This window comes from Malaclemys terrapin, chromosome 2, assembly GCF_027887155.1.
Source record: "Malaclemys terrapin pileata isolate rMalTer1 chromosome 2, rMalTer1.hap1, whole genome shotgun sequence".
NCBI classification, from domain to species: Eukaryota; Metazoa; Chordata; order Testudines; family Emydidae; genus Malaclemys; species Malaclemys terrapin.
Window position 1 is genome coordinate 264,755,710 of NC_071506.1, and position 20,281 is coordinate 264,775,990.

The 20,281-nt window shown below is 43.0% G+C and overlaps 1 protein-coding gene across 9 annotated transcripts in view; it reads left to right on the top strand.

Annotated features, from left to right (window-relative positions):
- DIP2C (disco interacting protein 2 homolog C) overlaps positions 1-20,281 on the top strand; it is a 474,795-nt gene that overhangs the window by 267,799 nt on the left and 186,715 nt on the right. For 6 of the 9 annotated variants that reach the window (XM_054021046.1, XM_054021037.1, XM_054021039.1 and 3 more), the window contains 2 exons: positions 16,840-16,911; positions 19,674-19,841. In XM_054021046.1, coding sequence (XP_053877021.1) covers positions 16,840-16,911; positions 19,674-19,841 — 240 coding nt within the window. The remainder of the gene's footprint in view (positions 1-16,839; positions 16,912-19,673; positions 19,842-20,281) is intronic. The other 3 variants (XM_054021041.1, XM_054021042.1, XM_054021045.1) reach the window with 1 other exon arrangement.

Genomic DNA, 20,281 nt, shown 5'->3' on the forward strand with positions numbered 1-20,281 from the left:
AGGAGCATGCATCACATTTTATTGCATCAAAATGATAGAAAATTGTGGAAGTAAAATCACGGATGACAGGGCAGTTGAATTCAGAAGTTTGTCAATTTGTAAATGACTTGCAGTCATCTCAGCATCAGCCAAGCATGTTTTTAGCATATTTAGATTCATAGATTATAGGACTGGAAGGGACCTCGAGAGGTCATCGAGTCCAGTCCCCTGCCCGCATGGCAGGACCAAATACTGTCTAGACCATCCCTGATAGACATTTATCTAACCTACTCTTAAATATCTCCAGAGACGGAGATTCCACAACCTCCCTAGGCAATTTGTTCCAGTGTTTAACCACCCTGACAGTTAGGAACTTTTTCCTAATGTCCAACCTAGACCTCCCTTGCTGCAGTTTAAACCCATTGTTTCTGGTTCTATCCTTAGAGGCTAAGGTGAACAAGTTCTCTCCCTCCTCCTTATGACACCCTTTTAGATACCTGAAAACTGCTATCATGTCCCCTCTCAGTCTTCTCTTTTCCAAACTAAACAAACCCAATTCTTTCAGCCTTCCTTCATAGGTCATGTTCTCAAGACCTTTAATCATTCTTGTTGCTCTTCTTTGGACCCTTTCCAATTTCTCCACATCTTTTTTAAAATGCGGCACCTAGAACTGGACACAATACTCCAGCTGAGGCCTAACCAGAGCAGAGTAGAGCGGAAGAATGACTTCTCGTGTCTTGCTCACAACACACCTGTTAATGCATCCCAGAATCATGTTTGCTTTTTTTGCAACAGCATCACACTGTTGACTCATATTTAGCTTGTGGTCCACTATAACCCCTAGATCCCTTTCTGCCGTACTCCTTCCTAGACAGTCTTTTCCCATTCTGTATGTGTGAAATTGATTTTTCCTTCCTAAGTGGAGCACTTTGCATTTGTCTTTGTTAAACTTCATCCTGTTTAACTCAGACCATTTCTCCAATTTGTCCAGATCATTTTGAATTATGACCCTGTCCTCCACAGTAGTTGCAATCCCTCCCAGTTTGGTATTATCCGCAAACTTAATAAGCGTACTTTCTATGCCAATATCTAAGTCGTTGATGAAGATATTGAACAGAGCCGGTCCCAAAACAGACCCCTGCGGTACCCCACTCGTAACGCCTTTCCAGCAGGATTGGGATCCATTAATAACAACTCTCTGAGTACGGTTATCCAGCCAGTTATGTACTCACCTTATAGTAGCCCCATCTAATTTGTATTTGCCTAGTTTATCGATAAGAATATCATGCAAGACCGTATCAAATGCCTTACTAAAGTCTAGGTATACCACATCCACCGCTTCACCCTTATCCACAAGGCTCGTTATCCTATCAAAGAAAGCTATCAGATTGGTTTGACATGATTTGTTCTTCACAAATCCATGCTGGCTGTTCCCTATCACCTTACCACCTTCCAAGTGTTTGCAGATGATTTCCTTAATTACTTGCTCCATTATCTTCCCTGGCACAGAAGTTAAACTAACTGGTCTGTAGTTACCTGGGTTGTTTTTATTTCCCTTTTTATAGATGGGCACTATATTTACCCTTTTCCAGTCTTCTGGAATCTCTCCCGTCTCCCATGACTTTCCAAAGATAATAGCTAGAGGCTCAGATACCTCCTCTATTAGCTCCTTGAGTATTCTAGGATGCATTTCATCAGGCCCGGGTGACTTGCAGGCATCTAACTTTTCTAAGTGATTTTTAACTTGTTCTTTTTTTATTTTATCCGCTAAACCTACCCCCTTCCCATTAGTATTCACTATGTTAGGCATTCCTTCAGACTTCTCGGTGAAGACCGAAACAAAGAAGTCATTAAGCATCTCTGCCATTTCCAAGTTTCCTGTTACTGTTTCTCCCTCTTCACTAAGCAGTGGGCCTACCCTGTCTTTGGTCTTCCTCTTGCTTCTAATGTATTGATAAAAAGTCTTCTTGTTTCCTTTTATTCCCGTAGCTAGTTTGAGCTCATTTTGTGCCTTTGCCTTTCTAATCTTGCCCCTGCATTCCTGTGTTGTTTGCCTATATTCATCCTTTGTAATCTGTCCTAGTTTCCATTTTTTATATGACTCCTTTTTATTTTTTAGATCGTGCAAGATCTCGTGGTTAAGCCAAGGTGGTCTTTTGCCACATTTTCTATCTTTCCTAACCAGCGGAATAGCTTGCTTTTGGGCCCTTAATAGTGTCCCTTTGAAAAACTGCCAACTCTCCTCAGTTGTTTTTCCCCTCAGTCTTGATTCCCATGGGACCTTACCTATCAGCATTCTGAGCTTCCCAAAATCTGCCTTCCTGAAATCCATTGTCTCTATTTTGCTGTTCTCCCTTCTACCCTTCCTTAGAATTGCAAACTCTATGATTTCATGATCACTTTCACCCAGGCTGCCTTCTACTTTCACATTCTCAACGAGTTCCTCCCTATTTGTTAAAATCAAGTCTAGAACAGCTTCCCCCCTAGTAGCTTTTTCAACCTTCTGAAATAAAAAGTTGTCTCCAATGCAGTCCAAGAATTTGTTGGATAGTCTGTGTCCCGCTGTGTTATTTTCCCAACATATATCCGGATAGTTGAAGTCCCCCATCACCACCAAATCTTGGGCTTTGGATGATTTTGTTAGTTGCTTGAAAAAAGCCTCATCCACCTCTTCCACCTGGTTAGGTGGCCTGTAGTAGACTCCTAGCATGACATCTCCCTTGTTTTTTGCCCCTTTTAGCCTAACCCAGAGACTCTCAACACTTCCGTCTCCTATGTCCATCTCTACCTCAGTCCAAGTGTGTACATTTTTAATATATAAGGCAACACCTCCTCCCTTTTTCCCCTGTCTATCCTTCCTGAGCAAGTTGTACCCATCCACACCAACATTCCAATCATGTGTATTATCCCACCAAGTTTCAGTGATGCCAACAATGTCATAGTTGTATTTATTTATTAGCACTTCCAGTTCTTCCTGCTTATTCCCCATACTTCCCGCATTTGTATATAGGCATCTAAGATACTGGTTTGATCTTTCCTCCCAGTTTTGTCCTGACTCTCCTTTCTCTCTGCCAATATAACCCACACTCCCTCTCGTTTCCGACCCATCTCCCCGGTCTCCATGTTCCCCACTTACCTGTGGGCTTTGCTCACCTGTCCCCGTCGAACCTAGTTTAAAGCCCTCCTCACTAGGTTAGCCAGTCTGTGCCCGAATAGGGTCTTTCCTCTCCTCGAAAGGTGAACGCCATCTCTGCCTAGCAGTCCTTCCTCGAATAGCATCCCGTGGTCTAGGAAGCCAAAGCCCTCCTGGCGACACCATCTTCGCAGCCAGGCATTCACCTCCATGATGCATCTGTCTCTGCCCGGGCCCCTACCTTTGACAGGAAGAATTGAAGAGAATACCACCTGCGCTCCAAACTCCTTCACCCGTACTCCCAGAGCCCTGTAGTCACTCTTGATCCGCTCAGTGTCACACCGCGCAGTATCGTTTGTGCCCACATGGATGAGTAGCATGGGGTAGTAGTCAGAGGGCTGGATAATCCTCGACAATGCCTCCGTAACGTCTCGGATACGGGCCCCCGGCAGGCAGCATACCTCCCGAGATGAAATGTCAGGGCGACAGATGGGCGCCTCCGTCCCCCTCAGCAGAGAGTCTCCGACCACCACTACCCTACGTTTCCTATTTGCAGTGGTGGCAGCAGACTCTCCAGCCTTAGGGGTACGAGGCTTCTCCTCCTTTACTGTAGGGAGTGATTCCTTCTTTCCTGTATCAAGAAGAGCATAACGGTTACCTATAACCACGGCAGGAGGGTTCGGAGCAAGGGTGGAGCACTGCCTGCTGCCAGAAGTAACCAGCTGCCAGTGTCCACCCTGAGCCATCTCCTCCTCCACCAGTGGTGTATCAGCAGTCTTGTGTACTGGGACAGCTACCTCAGCTGTCTCCACATGGACACTGTCGAGGAATTGCTCGTGGATACGGATGCTCCTCAACCTAGCCACCTCCTCCTGTAGCTCTCCCACCTGCTGCCTGAGAGATTCCACCAGCAGGCACCTCTCACATTGGATGGTCCCCCCAGCCTGGATATCAGTAAGTGGAAATTGAAAGTTACAGTCTTTGCAAAACCACACCAGGATCTGGGTAGAGGCATCCATGCTTAGGCACTCTGTCTGGCTACAGGCACAGGTGGAGGAGACAGTAGCAGTGCTGGCACAGGTGTTGCGGGTCTTCCTAACCATCGTAAGCCTCCCTCTGTCAAACTCCCGTCTGCAGCCCCCTGTCAGCTGAAAGGGTTGTTTAAGCAAAAAGTTATGAATGTAGTTGCTTTATAGGTATTAAGGGGAATCAAGAGAAAACAGATGGAACTGGCAAGGGACCCTTGCCCCCTTCCTGCTCCCCTTCCAAACTCCCTTGCGAAACTCCCTGTTAGCAGCCCCTGTTCGCAAAGCTCCCTGGTCGCTTGTGCACTGCTTTATAAATTGATTTGGTCCAAACTTTGTAACAGGTGAAATGCTGAAAAAGCTAATAATAAACGTGTGTTCAAGGGTAGACACAATATGCTTAGGTAGATGGTAAACAGGCAACTTCATTCTTGATTTTACTTACAATATTACAAGCTTTTCACTTTGGACAACATGAATGCGGGGGTTTTGTTTGTTTGTTTTTGTTTTTTGGTTTGAGGTATAAACATGCTTACAAAGTGAGTCAAATGTGTTTCTGTTTTGTTTCATAAAACCAGCATTTTCCCCTTCCCCACTACTCTCAGTATTTTTTCAGTAGGTTTTTGGAGGGGTTGGGGAAAATCACAAACCTGTTTAGCGGATCACCTAGCACGTTGCTATCCTAATCCTAAGGATAGGATTGAGATGTCTGACTAGCATGTGATATAAATATTAAATAATACTAAGTAGAATTATTGGTATAATGTCTTGCTTTAGGGAGAATTTTTTAATTTGAAATTTAAAGCACATCTATTAGATAACATTATAAAGACTATTTTTACCTTCTTTGTATACATATTTTTCAGAATTACATTTTATTGTTATTTTTATCAGGATGCGACTGCCGCACTGTGTATATGCTAGTCACAGAGAGAGTATAACTAGAACTGGCAAATGCCAGTGAGCAAGACACGAGAAGTCATTCTTCCGCTCTACTCTGCTCTGGTTAGGCCTCAGCTGGAGTATTGTGTCCAGTTCTGGGCGCCGCATTTTAAAAAAGATGTGGAGAAATTGGAAAGGGTCCAAAGAAGAGCGACAAGAATGATTAAAGGTCTTGAGAACATGACCTATGAAGGAAGGCTGAAAGAACTGGGTTTGTTTAGTTTGGAAAAGAGAAGACTGAGAGGGGACATGATAGCAGTTTTCAGGTATCTAAAAGGGTGTCATAAGGAGGAGGGAGAGAACTTCTTCACCTTAGCCTCTAAGGATAGAACCAGAAACAATGGGTTTAAACTGCAGCAAGGGAGGTCTAGGTTGGACATTAGGAAAAAGTTCCTAACTGTCAGGGTGGTTAAACACTGGAACAAATTGCCTAGGGAGGTTGTGGAATCTCCGTCTCTGGAGATATTTAAGAGTAGGTTAGATAAATGTCTATTAGGGATGGTCTAGGCAGTATTTGGTCCTGCCATGCGGGCAGGGGACTGGACTCGATGACCTCTCGAGGTCCCTTCCAGTCCTAGAATCTATGAATCTATGCCCATTGGGCAACAGAAAAACTAGTGGAGAGATGAAAGATGAGCTTCCAGCAGCTGCAGGGTGGATATACACTTCCAGGGAGCCCCATAAGCCTTATAAAGGAAGGAAAACAACATTATGAAGGGTCCTAATGGCCATAAAATTCCAAAAATGGCAATGATTGCTTTCATTACATAAAGTGTTCGTTAAAGCTTTAAATAATGAAATAAACTTTAACACTGAGAATGGAAACCTTCACCATTAAACTCGTCTCTGTTTACTTTACAGTAATCCCGGCCATAAAAGCAGTGCTTCACAAATATTCCATTCTTGGGGAGCTCTGAAAAGCCTGTAGACCACACACTTCTCTTTCCTTAAAGCATTTACATCTTTAGCAAAACGTCCATAGGTGCTGGCTTCCAGCCCTGACCATGGCAATTTCTACTTGCAGGAAGATTGTCAGAATATGAGAAAACTTGAGTCAGGGATATGGAATTCCATGGAGTTTTTTGTTTTCACTGGCCTAAATTAGGCTACTTTTTATGAGATCCAGGCATATTTTGGATTTTGAAAAAATGTGCAGAAATCTTTGAGTCCAGAAGGTAAGTAGGAAAACTGATCATAAAGGCTTTCGTGGTTCAGGGTGGAGAGAAAAAGAATATATCAGGCGTTCTTTTCTGCCTAAAAAGATTATTGATTGACTTAGCTGTTTTAAAAATATATAAAACTGTATGTAAAACAAAAATGTAATATACGTAAAACAGACATTAAATTATTATTTTTAAATGAGTAACAAAAAGTTCATTAAGAAGGAGCAGAAATAATTTTAAAATCCCAAGCAACCTCTTTTATTGGTAGATAAAATATTGTTTGTTTGGATAATATAATCCATCAGTAGTGTCACCTGTTCAAAGATCTTTTTGTTGGTTGGTTTATGAAGCACTTTTTGTAAACCTTAAAACATATTACAATCTACAAATATTAAAGGAACACTCCTCTTCACCTATCACTGAAATACAGCAATTTTATTCTTTGTATGTAACTTAGAAGAACGAAGTGTGTGTGTGTGTGTGTGTGTGTGTGAGAGAGAGAGAGAGAGAGAGAGAGCAAAATGTGGATAAAATTATCACTGAAACCTTTGAGCTATAATCTATTTTCCATGAAGGCCCTTGAGCAATATTGTAATTTACTGAATTGTTTGTAATGATCGTATTTAAATCTAATTAAGTTTTCTGAACAGTTCAGTTCAGCAGTTTTCTTCCAATAATGTTTTTGATTAGCTTTCTAAACCACAAATGAGGTTAAATAGATAATACAAGAAAAGAAAACTATGTTCCTCAGTTATATATTTTTAGTTCATTAATGTAGATTAAGCTATTAAATAAACCTGATTTATGTGAGTACATTTTTACTTTCTCCATCCAAAACAAAATCTCTTCACATATTTTTGGAAGACCTGACAGAGAGACTGTCTGCATCATGAGTGGGAGAAGTAAATGAGTCACAGTTCACTTTATGAGGAGCTTTGTTTCATTCAAATCCCTCTTGCCAAGATGCTGATACTGAACTTGAGTCATCAGCAGTAAACAAGTCATACTGAAAATTGAATCTTTAGAGCACATAATAAATGTGGAGAAAGTTAAGACACTTACGCATGGACTCTGCTGCTTACAGGGCCGGCTCCAGGTTTTCTGCCACCCCAGGCGGCAAAAAAAAAAAAAAAAAAAAAAAAGCCGCGGCAGCGCGATTGCACTGCTCCACTCTTCAGCAGCAATTCGGCAGCAGGTGTTTCGCTCCGAGAGGGAGTGAGGGACGTGCCGCCCCTTGGTATTGGCCGCCCCAAGCACCTGCTTCTTTAGCTGGTGCCTGGAGCCGGCCCTGACTGCTTAGTACCTGGCTTCGAGAGAAACTATTGGTTTCATTATTTCCTCTTCTGAGATTGTTCACAAGTGCCTTAAACTCAGTTGAAATGCCAGTCTCCAAAACTTCATTTTGTAGTATGCATGTCCAGTGAGAAACAGCAACTTCAATCTGGTTTTGAAGTCATTGAATTTTACATTGGGTGTTCAGTGTTCTAAGCAAGGTTTTACTTGTTCCTTACTTTTAGTACTTTGGTTTACATCTCTTGTGCTGTGCAGGCTAGGACAGGGGACAGAATTTAGCGCTGGTGTACGTGATTTTTTTGGTTTGTTTCTGAAATATTCAAATATTTTTCTGAAGCCCAGGAGAAGTATATGTTTTTAAAATAAAGTATCCCTTGATGTACGCTCTTTAAAACATCAGTGCTAGTGACAAGTAGGTTAATACTCTTAGGATTGGTTACTTCAACTGTGAATGAAGAGAGATCAACAGTAGAACTGTTAGTCTAAAGAACAAATGCTAAAAGACCAAGTCTGTGCATAAGATGGCTTACTTTATTGAAGGCATTAATTTAATGTAGACGAGTATAATATCTGTGTTACATTAAGACTGGCTCAGACGCACATGGGCCCAATCTTGCTCCTATTGAAGTCTTTTGTGGTTGACATTGTTGCCTGCACGATTTGACTGTAGGGCCAAAATGTTCAATCTTTGAATGTCTAGAGTTAGGGCTAGACTGCACTGGCAACACTAAAGTACTCTAAAAAAAACACCTCCACGAGGGGCATAGCTATCAGCACTGGCTCCCAGCGCTGGTGCACTGTCTACACTGGCACTTTACAGAGCTGAAACTTGCTGCTCTCATGAGGCTTATCAGAGGTGGTCAGCTCCCCACCACCCTCATGGAAGTCTATGGGATCTGTGAAAAGCAACAGAGGGTCCTGTGGCACCTTTAAGACTAACAGTAGTATTGGGAGCATAAGCTTGGGTAAGAACCTCACTTCTTCAGATGCAAGTGAGGGGATCTGTGGTTATTTAGCACCTCTGAAAGTCAAGCCACTGGTTTAAAGTGCCTAAGTGTGGATTTAGGAGTCTAACTTTAGGCACCTGTGTTAATTTTGGACCTTCTTTTTAGTGTATGAGTCAGAAAATTCAACAGTGTCTACCTTAGCGTGAAAATGTGAGCTACTGCCAGTGTCTACATGTAGTTTCTACATAATAATCTCATCTCTAAATTTCTGCCTCTGTCCTATTGAGTCTATGAGGAGTAGTATGGGCACACAGGAGATTTGGTTTTATTGTTTACATAGTGAGATGGAGACATTTGGCTGTTTTCTGTGTAATATTGTTATCCTTTATCTACATAGGTTTGCCTCACGTATCATGGTAAAAATCCCTAAATCTGTATTCACAGCATGTTTTTGGTTACGATTAGCCAACCAGTATTGCAGCGTGAAACAAGACTTTGTATGCAGAGATCTCTACTTTATCCTGAAACACTCCACTTCCTTTGAGTTAAGCACTGGCAGCCATGCTTCCATGGCACAAACATTTCTGATTCACTGGCTAGGTTAAAACTTAAACTTCTAAGTGCATTAGGGGAGGGGGGAGATGCTGTTTAGATACTTTGAGTGAAAATGAAAGTGGAAAATGCACTTCTGTGGTCAAACACAAATGTGACCTGTAAGCTGGTGCACCTTACTTGCCAAGGGGCTAGAAGGAGTGAGTTGATGGGAGCTACTTTAACTTAGACATGCTTTTCTTCCAACTCTTCAGCATATAATTTACATCATCAATCTTCATGGATTACCCTAGGTACCCTTAAAATTCCCTGATGCTTACTGACACCTGCTTCCTGACATTTAACTTATATGCCATCTCTGAATTGGACCCCCCAGTGATCATTGTTAAGGGACAGAAAAGCAAAATTGATGGAGGAAGGAGAAGACATAAATGTAAATCTCTGAGGATTATGTAGGGTGGAATTCAAACGAGAAAAAATAGAAGGTCACTTTAGGATACTGTCAAATGAACTTAAAATTAACTTAAACTTCACCAAACTTAAACCTCACCAGATATTAATAGGATAATAATAATAAATATAGTAATAATAATATTTAGCACTCAGAGTACATTTTATCCATAGATGTCAAAGTAGGTTAGCATTAACACCCCCCATTTTGAAAGATAAGGAAATGTACAGCACAGAAAAGTTAAGTAAATTGGCCAGGACCAGATAGTGAATAGAGCACAGGTCTCCAGATTCCCCATCCTGTGACCCATCCTACTGAATCACACACTCTCCTTTGAAACAGTGATTACATTTCATTTATACTGTCCCTTTGATCCCACAACTAGCACTCTGTCTGGAATGGCCCCAGTAGATCATTTCAGAATATTAACACCAGAACTATTCCTGGGCAGAATTGGTTGGCATTTTCCAAATTCAATTTTTCATCCATTTTTGTTTTTGTCAATTTCAAACTTTGACCAAAAAAGAACTATAAGAGTATTTCAATGATTTTTTTTCACTAAACTTTTTTCTAGTCCTTTGACCAGCTCTATTCTTGGGTGAGGCTGCATAAACAAATCCAAGTCTCTGGTTCTCTGCCATTTCCAGTGTGATTTTGTTCACTGTCTTGCTTTGGTTTATTCATGCACATATGCAGGAGGTTGAAATCTTTAGGAATGTTGCTGTCTGAAGCACTCACATAGCAAATAAGTAATTTCCTTATAGTGCCTGCTCACTGAAAGGAGCAAAGACACATAGTGCGTGAAATCCTGGTCCCACTGGGAATTGGGTGTGTGAGCATGCTATATGCACAGTTGGTAGGTCAAAGTTCTGACATGCCCTTTATGTCACTGATCCTTTAAGATGAAAGGAGTTAATTAAAAAAAGGGAGGACAATATGGTACTCATATTCTTTTTTGAAAGAAAACGTAGTCCAGCTGATGTTTTCCAGGTGATGAGATTCAGTTTCTCTATCTTACTATGGGAAAAGATCATGGGCGAGGTGAGCCCAACTACCAGCTAGGGGGTATTATGTACATGACATGCAGTAATTAATTTTGAGTTGAAAAAATAAGTAAGAGTTGTGATAAAAGCACAGTGAGAGTTCAGTTAGCTTTTGACCAGTTTCATTCATAAAATTAATGGTTGGTCAGTTAGTGTTTATGTTCTGAAGTCCGTCTACCTTAAACAATATTAAAATTTAATCCTGATAAATTGTTTCTGCCCACACCCCCACACCATATGGCACATCTGACTTCCATCCACTTTATAGCTATAATACTGATATCTACAGTGCATAGTTAACGTTTTTGTTTTTCGCTTTCACATATTTTTGAGATTTGGTTGCCAGGGCAATGATGATTTTCTGTGGGCTCATTATTATCAGAAATTAATGATGGGTGTAAAGTAGAATCTTGCTATTAATTGCAGGGCACCAAAGACTTTTTTATTTAATTCCCACCACAAAAAAAAATTGTTTTGTTTTTTTCACTGGTCATCTTCAACCCAAAATATTTTCTTCTCTTTAGTGTATTTCAGAAGTGTGAGTCTAAGGGGAGAAGTACAAGAAAAAGTGTGAAATAAAACATGTGATAGCCAGTGGATAACAGCTGATGTTTTTCTTTCTGATTTTGGCATCAAAGAGACTATTTGTCTTCTTTATTTCTTTTACTAATTTATTCTGCAAATACAAATGTTTTCAGACTTTTGTTCTGTGACAATAGAAATTATATAAGTATTTTTTTAAAGCCTGTCTGAGGTAAGGGCCAGTGTAGGTACAGTAAGTGGCATAAGAAGGCTGTACTGTTGCAAAGACTACAAGAACAATGTCCAGCATGTGAAGCCTGCAATACCAATATGCATGTATATGTACCATATGTGTAGAAGAGGAATCAGTATTTTAACTAACTTGTTGTCTGCAGTTTCTTCTTTAAAATGAAATTACAAACTAACTGTACTGCACCTAACAAAGTGGAGTTCCGATTCTGATTAGGGTCTGTGTGTGCTACCATAAAAGGAGTAATAAAATAATAAACAAAGTGAAAAGAAATATGCGCTCAGATTGAGAGAGAGAGAGATGTCTGGAATGCTTAAGGATTCAATATTAATAAATATCATAAACACAAGCTAATCTGTTTTCGTCAATTTCAAAAAGAAAATTGATTCATATTCTATACTTTAGTAAATCTAAATAAATGTTAAAGCCAAACCATTTTAATGCAGCAATATACACAGTAGGTTTCTTCGACTAGCCTGTGAGAGGCTGATGATTACTGTGCAGAATGCACTTTTCTGACTAGTCTCAATGTAAGCCAGAAATATTAACTTCATGGGGATTTTTTTAAGTTTTGTTTTTATTTTGTCTTGTTTTGTTTTTTGGGGGAGAGAGGATGGCTCAGAGAGTTGGTAATAGGAGATGGAGCCTTTTGCCTCTAGGTCACTGATTGGAACCCTTCCTAAGAAAGTACTTTTCATCTAATGACAACTGTTACCATCTGATGGCTGTTTGGTCTGTGCAAAATGAGTTTAGTGGTCTCAGAGCAAGTCCCAAAAGCTGTAGCCATACAGCTGGTGTTGGTTAGCACCCAGTCATAGTGGAATGGCTAGAGTTTAAATGATCTTAAGCAATTATCATCGTTTCTCCAACTTATGGTTGAGTATATGAGGGGAGCACTGTGGAGAAATGTACACTTGCTGTTGCTCCTGGTTTGCCTGTTTTGTGGGCTACATTCTCCAGGGCTATCAACCTGATAAACTCACAATTCCAGTAATACTGTTACTGTGACGCTTCCCAGAGATCCCAGGTGGCATCTCACCACCACTTGCCCGTATGAGGCATCCTTACCCGTGCCTGCAGTGAATCAGCTTCCTGAATCCACCTGCCTCTGGCAACACAAGCATTACCTTCCAGGCCTCCCTCTCTCTGTACAGGTAGCAACAGGCATACTCCAACCTCATATCCTCAAAGTGTTCCCTGCAGCATCCAGCCCCCCTTATTCAGTGAACACTCACAGAATTACCAGGCCTGCTGTCCCAAAGGAACAGAACACAGCAGCTTGTAAGATTCCACTTGGTAGTAACCAATGTTCCCTCTAATTTTTCCCATGCATGTGTGGAATTAATTTTGTTATGTGCACCAATATGGAGGTGATGTGTGGTGGGGGTGGGGTCGAGGGGTTCGGAGTATGGGAGAGGGCTCAGAGCTGGGGCAGAGGGTTAGGGTGGGGTGGGGGATGAGGGCTCCAGCTGGGGGTGCAGGCTCTGGGGTGGGGCTAAAGATGCGGGGTTTGGGATGCAGGCTGCCCGGGGCTACGGCAGGGAGAGAGGACTCCCCCCAGCTCTCTCTCCCTGCAGCAGCACCTGTCTGGAGAGGGAAGTGCCTCTCTCCTGGTCGCACAGCTTAGAGAGAACTTAGCTTGAGACCAGCACTTTGCTTAACACACAGTTCATAGGTAGGTTTATAGTGAAAACAAGGATACGTTTATTATCAAAGATTCTAGATTCTAGTAATAGTGAGCAAAAATATTGGAAACAAATGGTTACATATAAAAAAAATAACATGCTTTCTACAGACTAAACTTGACCAACAGATTCACCTCCTGTCTGATTTCAGAGTGGTAGTCGTGTTAGTCTGTATCAGCAAAAACAACGAGGAGTCCTCGTGGCACCTTAGAGACTAATACATTTATTTGGGCATAAGTTTTCATGGGCTAAAACTCACTTCATCAGATGGGGGGAGGGATAGCTCAGTGGTTTGAGCATTGGCCTGCTAAACCCAGCGTTGTGTGTTCAATCCTTGAGGGGGCCACTTAGGGATCTGGGGCAAAATCAGTACTTGGTCCTGCTAGTGAAGGCAGGGGGCTGGACTCAATGACCTTTCAAGGTCCTTTCCAGTTCTAGGGGATAGAATATGTCTTCCATTATTTTCTTTTTTTTTTTAAGCTCCTGTCTGAAAAAGTTTTATTTCATCCAAAGTTCTCTTCAGCATTTTCAACCAGGGCAATCTGAAATCCCATTTTCATGAAGCAAAATCTCTCTTTTTACTTCATCAGTGGAAGCTGCCTGAGTATCTTCTCTGCTCCCCCCTCCAATTATCATCTACCAAACCTTTAAAGCGCCCCTCCAGATAAGGTTCTTCCTTCCCTGCAGTTTCTCTCTCTCTGTTAGTTCCTCTCTGAAGTTTTTACAGTCCTTCATTTGCATTTGGTTCAGGCTGATGATATGAAAACCATTATGCTAGGTTACCATTCGTCCGGATTCCCCCGGACATGTCCGGCTTTTCTGAGTTAAAAATAGCATCTGGGGGGAATTTGTAAATGTCTGGACTTCCCCCTCATGCAGAGCGCGCGCGGCTGACAGGGCAGCCGGCCAGATGGTGCCACTTGCACTGGGCTCCAGCAGCCAGAGAGAGCCCCTCCTCCACTTCCCACTCCTCTCCCCTGCAACTGAGATCACTCCCCTCCTCTCTCTCCCTCCCTCCCTCCCTCCCTCTCCCTGCATTCGTAGCCGGCCGGCCGTTCGCAACGGGCCTCCGGCAATCTGGAGCTCCTCCCCCTGCCCAGTGCGCCGCTCCGCAGCACTCTGCGAGGGCGGGAACCAGGCTATGCGCTCCGTGGGGGAGCGCGGCAGCATGTCGGGCTGTGCGTGGAGCCCGACACACTGTTCTGAGTGGCACAGTAAGGGGGCCAGGACGTCGGAGAAGGGGCAGTGAGGTTCTGGAGGGGGCAGTCAAGAGAGAGAGCAGGGGGAGGGTTGGATGGGTCGGGAGTTCGGGGGGGGGCTGTGTGGGGATTGGGGGTGTAAGGTTTTGGGCAGTCAGGGTACAGGTAGGGGGTAGGGTCCTAGGGGGACAGTTAGGGTGGGGGAAATCTCAGGAGGGGACAGTTAGGGGACAAGGAGCAGGGAAGCTTAGGTAGGGGGTGGGGTTCTGGAGGGCAGTTAGGAGCAGGGGTCCCAGGAGGGGGCAGTCAGGAGACAGGGAGCAGAGGGGTTTAGATGGGTCGGGAGTTCTGGGGTGGGGGCTATGAGGGGGTGGGGAGTGGTTGGATGGGGCGTGGGAGTCCCTGGTGTCTGTCTGGGGGTTGGGAGGTGGATAAGAGTTGGGACAGTCAGGGGACAGGTAGGGGGTAGGGAGTAGGGTCCTAGGGGGCCAGTTAGGATGCGGGGAGGGTCTCAGGAGGGGGCAGTCAGGGGACAAGGAGCAGGGAGGCTTAGGTAGGGGGTGGAGTCCTGGGGGGCAGTTAGGTAGGGTTACCATACAGCCGGTTTTTCCTGGACATGTCCGGCTTTTTGGTCCTCAAATCCCCGTCCGGGGGGAATTGCCAAAAAGCCGAACACGTCCGGGAAAATAGCTTTGCCGGCATCCCTGCCCCAGTCCCCTGCTTACCTTGCGGCTCTGGCAGGCTGCGAGCTGCAGGCGGATTCCCCCGCGGCGGCTGCTGCTGCTCCCCCCAGACACCTCAGCTCTGTGTAGCTGAAGAGCAGAGCTGACCGAGCACTACCGGCTTCACTGTTTGCCGGGCAGCCCCCAGACCTCCAGACCCTGCGCCCCCAGCCGGGCGTTTCACCAGCGCAGCCGGAGCCCGGGAGGGGAAGCGCCCAGTCGGGGGCGCAGGGTCTGGGGGCTGCCTGGTAAACCGTGAAGCCGGTAGCGCTCGGGCAGCTGTTTCGTAGTTGGGAGGGAGGAGGGGGAATGCGGGGTACTCAGGGGAGGGGGCGGAGTTGGGGCGGGGACTTTGGGGAAGGGGCGGAGTTGGGGCAGGGAAGGGTCAGGGCCAAGGCCCCATGGAGTGTCCTCTTTTTTTAATGAGGAAATATGGTAACCCTACATTATGCATGAAACAATACTCAGTTTACAGACAGATGAATAAACGTATCTTGTCTAACGGAAAACCTGTTTTTCACCTTTGCTGGTGATCAGTACCTACAGACTTTAAGAACAAATTATTTGATGCCTAGAGTGACACAATCTTGTAGTCAAGACCTCACATGTCACTCTGAGCTAGAATATACATACCAGGCCCATAAGAGACCTGTAACCCCTCTGTATGTCCTTGCCAGTTGGCATTAAAGGATTTTTGGGTCACAGTTACTCTCTGCTTTATTGTGTGTCTCACAATATTAGGTATTCTGTTTAAAGCCTCAGCTCCTGGAATCCTGTGATTATGTGGGAATCTCAGGGTTGTTATTTTTATGTATAAAGTAAGTTTCTAGCCCTTATGGTTACAGAGCAAAGTTTTAAAACAAGCCCAGGTGTACCCCAAAGATTCATAAAATAGAAAGCAAGAGCGCCACCCCCCGCCAAATTCGTTATTCTTAAAATCTTTTGATTTTTTTAAGCTAGTCTCATTTTTGAACTCTTGGAGGATTAGCCACACTGAAATTATTAAATAAATCTATGTTTGTAAAAAGACAAAAAGCAGATTTTAATGATCTTTAATTCAATATTTTAATTATATTTAACTATATATTTTGAACAGTAAATAGAGATGGGTCTAGAATTGTATTCAGCCTTCAGTGTTCAGACCCCACTCCACTTTTAACTAGGCAGAAAACATATGCTCTCCTGCAGCCTCCCCTTATCTGCCATTTCTTTGTGGAACACCTTTGTGGAAAAGCTTTTAAATCCTTATCTTTTAAAAATTGTCATCTGTGGAAAATGCAAATACAGTAAATAGACATATCAATTAAGTGGTCTTATGGAGTATTCAACCCCTTGGACAATTGAGTCTGGAAGTTTCAAGATGCTTTTTAGGCAGTGTTAGGCAGAGACACTATTTGACAGTAGATGTTTGGTGGGTTTGCTGCATTGTTTTTCTTAAAGTGGTGCTTAGGAGCTAAGCCAAATGTTTACATTACAGCAGCAGTGTAGCAGCAGCATTGAAATCTTTTGTGGCCTACATGCTTGATTAGAAAAATCTCATTAATGACAGAAAATGCTAATCTGTAATGAGTTTTGCTAGCCATTATAGGCCCAAGTATTCTATATAATCCATTGTTGATTAACTTAATGAAGGCCTATGTAGTTTTTGAAAGCCTTGTGTGACAGCATATCAAAATGAGATTGAAACACTGTGCTTCTGGACTCCACTGCTGGAATAAATCAGTTGTTTACTTGCCAAAATGGTATCAATTAGTTCTTTCTGGGTAGAATGATCATACCAGAATGAAGGATCATACTGTGTTTTCATTTGTTCATTATAATTGTCAAGAGAAACAGAGAGTGCAGTGGTGGTGAAGCATATGGTACTTCCGTTAAGAAGCTAGATTGTGTCTTTTTTCAAGTCTTATTGATTTTCCTTTTCTTTTCTTGGCAGGTGACATCACACAGAAGGGATATGAAAAGAAGAGATCAAAATTAATTGGGGCATACCTGCCACAACCTCCGGGTATGTATAGCTGTGCCAGCAGTGTATGAAGTTGTCAAGTCCATTGATAGCTACCAGAATAAAAATCTGTATATTGGAAAGAGTATCTGTGGCAGAAGCAAACCTGTTTGTTATGCATTGTACATACAGAGCTCCCATCATCCTTTTGTGTATACATATATATGTCTGCCTGGATGTGTTTACATTTTATACATTTATTACTGTGGGATGCCCAGACATACATGGCCAGGAAATCAAACTAGCCATGGCTCTTTGGGTAGCCATTATTTATTCCAAGGAATGAGAAAAAAAACCTACAAAACTGACATAACCCTCTAACACTTAAGCCAAACAAAGGTCTCCGAACAGTGGGGAAAAGGAGTTAGGCTTATCACAGACTGCTTAGCAGTATTAGGGCTTGCTCCATTGCAGGACTTCCAGCCTAAGTCTGTCATGCCTGCGTATCGTTTGAAGAAGACAAGAGAAACAGTCATCCCCCACAGCTCAACTCGGGCCCGATTCCTACAAGATTGGCAAGCGCCTATGATCCTTTCTAGAGACCTGGGTTAACCCTTTCCTGGCTTCCCTAGGGATGCGATAAATATCAAAACTAGACTCACCCACAGGCATACACAGACACCCAGACTGTATTTAGTACACATTGGTTTAATTCTTAATTTGAGTATTCCATATGTAAATTACAAATAAAATAAGAAAAGAAATATTTCACATCATCGTCTCCAGTGCTGCATTGATTTTTTTTTCATGTGAGACCACTGAATCGTGAAGTCAAATATGGATTTGTGTACATCAACATAGGCCCCAGTCTTGTAATAGGATCCATGCAAGACTTTTGTATTTGTGCAGAGTCCTCAGTGGGGCTCCACTCAGGCATCAGTGTCTACCTACACTAATCTTATGGGCCATAGTTCAGGTCTTCCTTTACAAAATTCTGGGTAATTACCATAAGGTATAGTTTAGGGTTTATGTTTAATCTGCTCAGACATACGTACTACAGCAAGATATTGTTTTTGTGTCATTGGACTTTACTGGCTATGCCCCCAAAGTTCAGAAGATCTAAAAAATAAAAAAGAAAGCTTGGCATTACAGACTGAGCTGTTGCCATCCCAGCTCTCCAGAAAGGTGCAGCATGATTTGGGGGGTGCTCTTGACATTTGCTAGCTGTTGGGAACAGCTATAAAACTAGACAGATCAAACAAAACACCCCATAATCCTACAAGATTCCTAAACTTCTGTGCATTCAGCATTTTTCTAAACTATTGAAGTGTATACAACACTTCATAATCTGTTTCACTGAAAGCTGTGTACTCTGTGCACCTCTACTCACTCCCCCATAACCTACCCAAAACCTTCTGCAAACTGGTATAATTCATATTTTTATTAGTAGTATTTACTGAGCACTGTCAGTTGTGTCCTGCTGTCTCTCGGCTTGTTCTCCAAAGAGCTTTCGATTTCAGGGGCAAACTATATCCTCCAAAGCTGTCACCCATGTAATGTGGAAAGAGATAAGGCAGAGAATCCTTTGGGGTGAACCTACCAAGAGTTTCCTTCAAATTCTCTCCTCAGGGAGCTAGAGTTTGGCAATCTGTGGTGAAGGCAGAGGGTCCCCTGGAGAGAGTTATTCTCTCACTAATGCGCCTTTGGATCCTCACCAACTGGTATGGTTTTTGCAGAAGTTGTTTAGCCATTGGTTAAGCAGCCTACACAAAATTGTCATCAGTGAAGGAGGTGGCCTAGTGCTGCTTTATGCTAGTGATGCAGAAATCTCAGTGGATATCCGCTGCCTTTGGAAGGGGAGAGAGGCTCTTCCCCCTCTCCTCCAAAATCCTGCAGTGGACCCAGCAGGGCTTCCTGTGACTGGACAAAGAGGGGAACCATGCTGCAATGATGACATTGCTTCCTTTTGCATTCCTCCATCTAGATCCAGTGGAGCTGAGTCCCCTTTGCTTGCAAAAGTGGGCAGGGAAATTTGGCTTTAAATTGTTTCAGCATTATAATGAATGATTTTGTTGCACTAAGGACATTACAATTGTAAAATTACAGTATATTCCTGCTAAAACTGAGATTATTTATGCCTTAGGTCTCCGCTGTGTTTGTAGTTTTCTGTTTGTTTTGTTTTTTCCCACTTTGTTGCTTTTAAAATAAAATTGGTAAAGAGGTATTGTGGTATTTTTCCTCTCAACCTTTACTTAGCTAAATGGCTGAGGGTCCCTGCTTCCTACCCGGGAAGATGAATCTTCTCCAAATGGGGCTGCCTCCTGTAGGTGCTTGTTAAGACCTCTTGAACATTGGTGTCCTATTATCCAATACGTCACGCATTTGTTTATTGTACTCTGTTTTCATGGGGAACTGCAAACATTTATAAGGTTTGGTACTAGAACTCTCTATTATAAGGGGAGAATGGTTTAGAAATATTAATAATAAAGGGATTGAATTTCACAATACATTTTTGGTGGGAGCCAGGGCGTGGGAAAGGGACGGGATCTGCATTTTTTGCAACTGCACCTACCAAACGGAAAGTAAATCAAAAGGCAGTTCCCCTCTGTTCCAGCATCCAGTCCTCCTGCTGCTGCTTTGCTAACATTACTAACACCAATGTTGGCAGAGTGGAACACGGATCATGTGGCTCCGTGAGTGTACCGTAGTGTCTGTGTGTATGTGTGTGTGTGCTGTACTGCATGGGGGCAGCCGCTCCATTCGTTGCTGTAACAAATGTAAAAAAACTAAACGTGAATTAATTAGTTTTTTTCAACTTGTTACAGCAGCGAATGGAGCTGCCGCGGTACGGTGTAGACTGCAGCACAGTGAAGGAGCCGCAAGAAGAATGCTCCGCACTGCCAACTTTGGGGTCTGTGACATCCGGGAAGCAGCAGCTAGAGAGCGAGCGGCCAGCACAGCAGGAAACCGGCCCCTCTTTTACTTTCGTTTTGGTGAGCACAAGAAATGTATATTTTCACGTGAATATTTGTTTATAAGCGTCCCTCTCCTGAAGGCCTCTGGGCATCTCCTACAATAAAGTACACAAACATTGTTAATGGAAAAGCAACATGGCCTAAGACAACACTTGGAAACCTATTACTAGCCATGTCCACATAAGAACGAAGTAAAAAATCACTGTTCTTATAAATAACTGAAAAGAACCGAGTGTGTCTCTGGCCTTTCCCAGATGGATGCTGCAGAGAGGGTTTCGTACAATAAAGTGGTTAAAGCATAGGAGACTGACAGGGCTTCTAGTTCTGACTGTGCCACTGACTTGCTGTATATAACTCAGTCAAATCCCAGTGCTCAGCCCTCTAGATGGTGCTGTAGAAGTCTAAGACATAGTGCACATGCCCTCTGTAGGGGTCAGAATTCATCCCTTTCCTGCTGT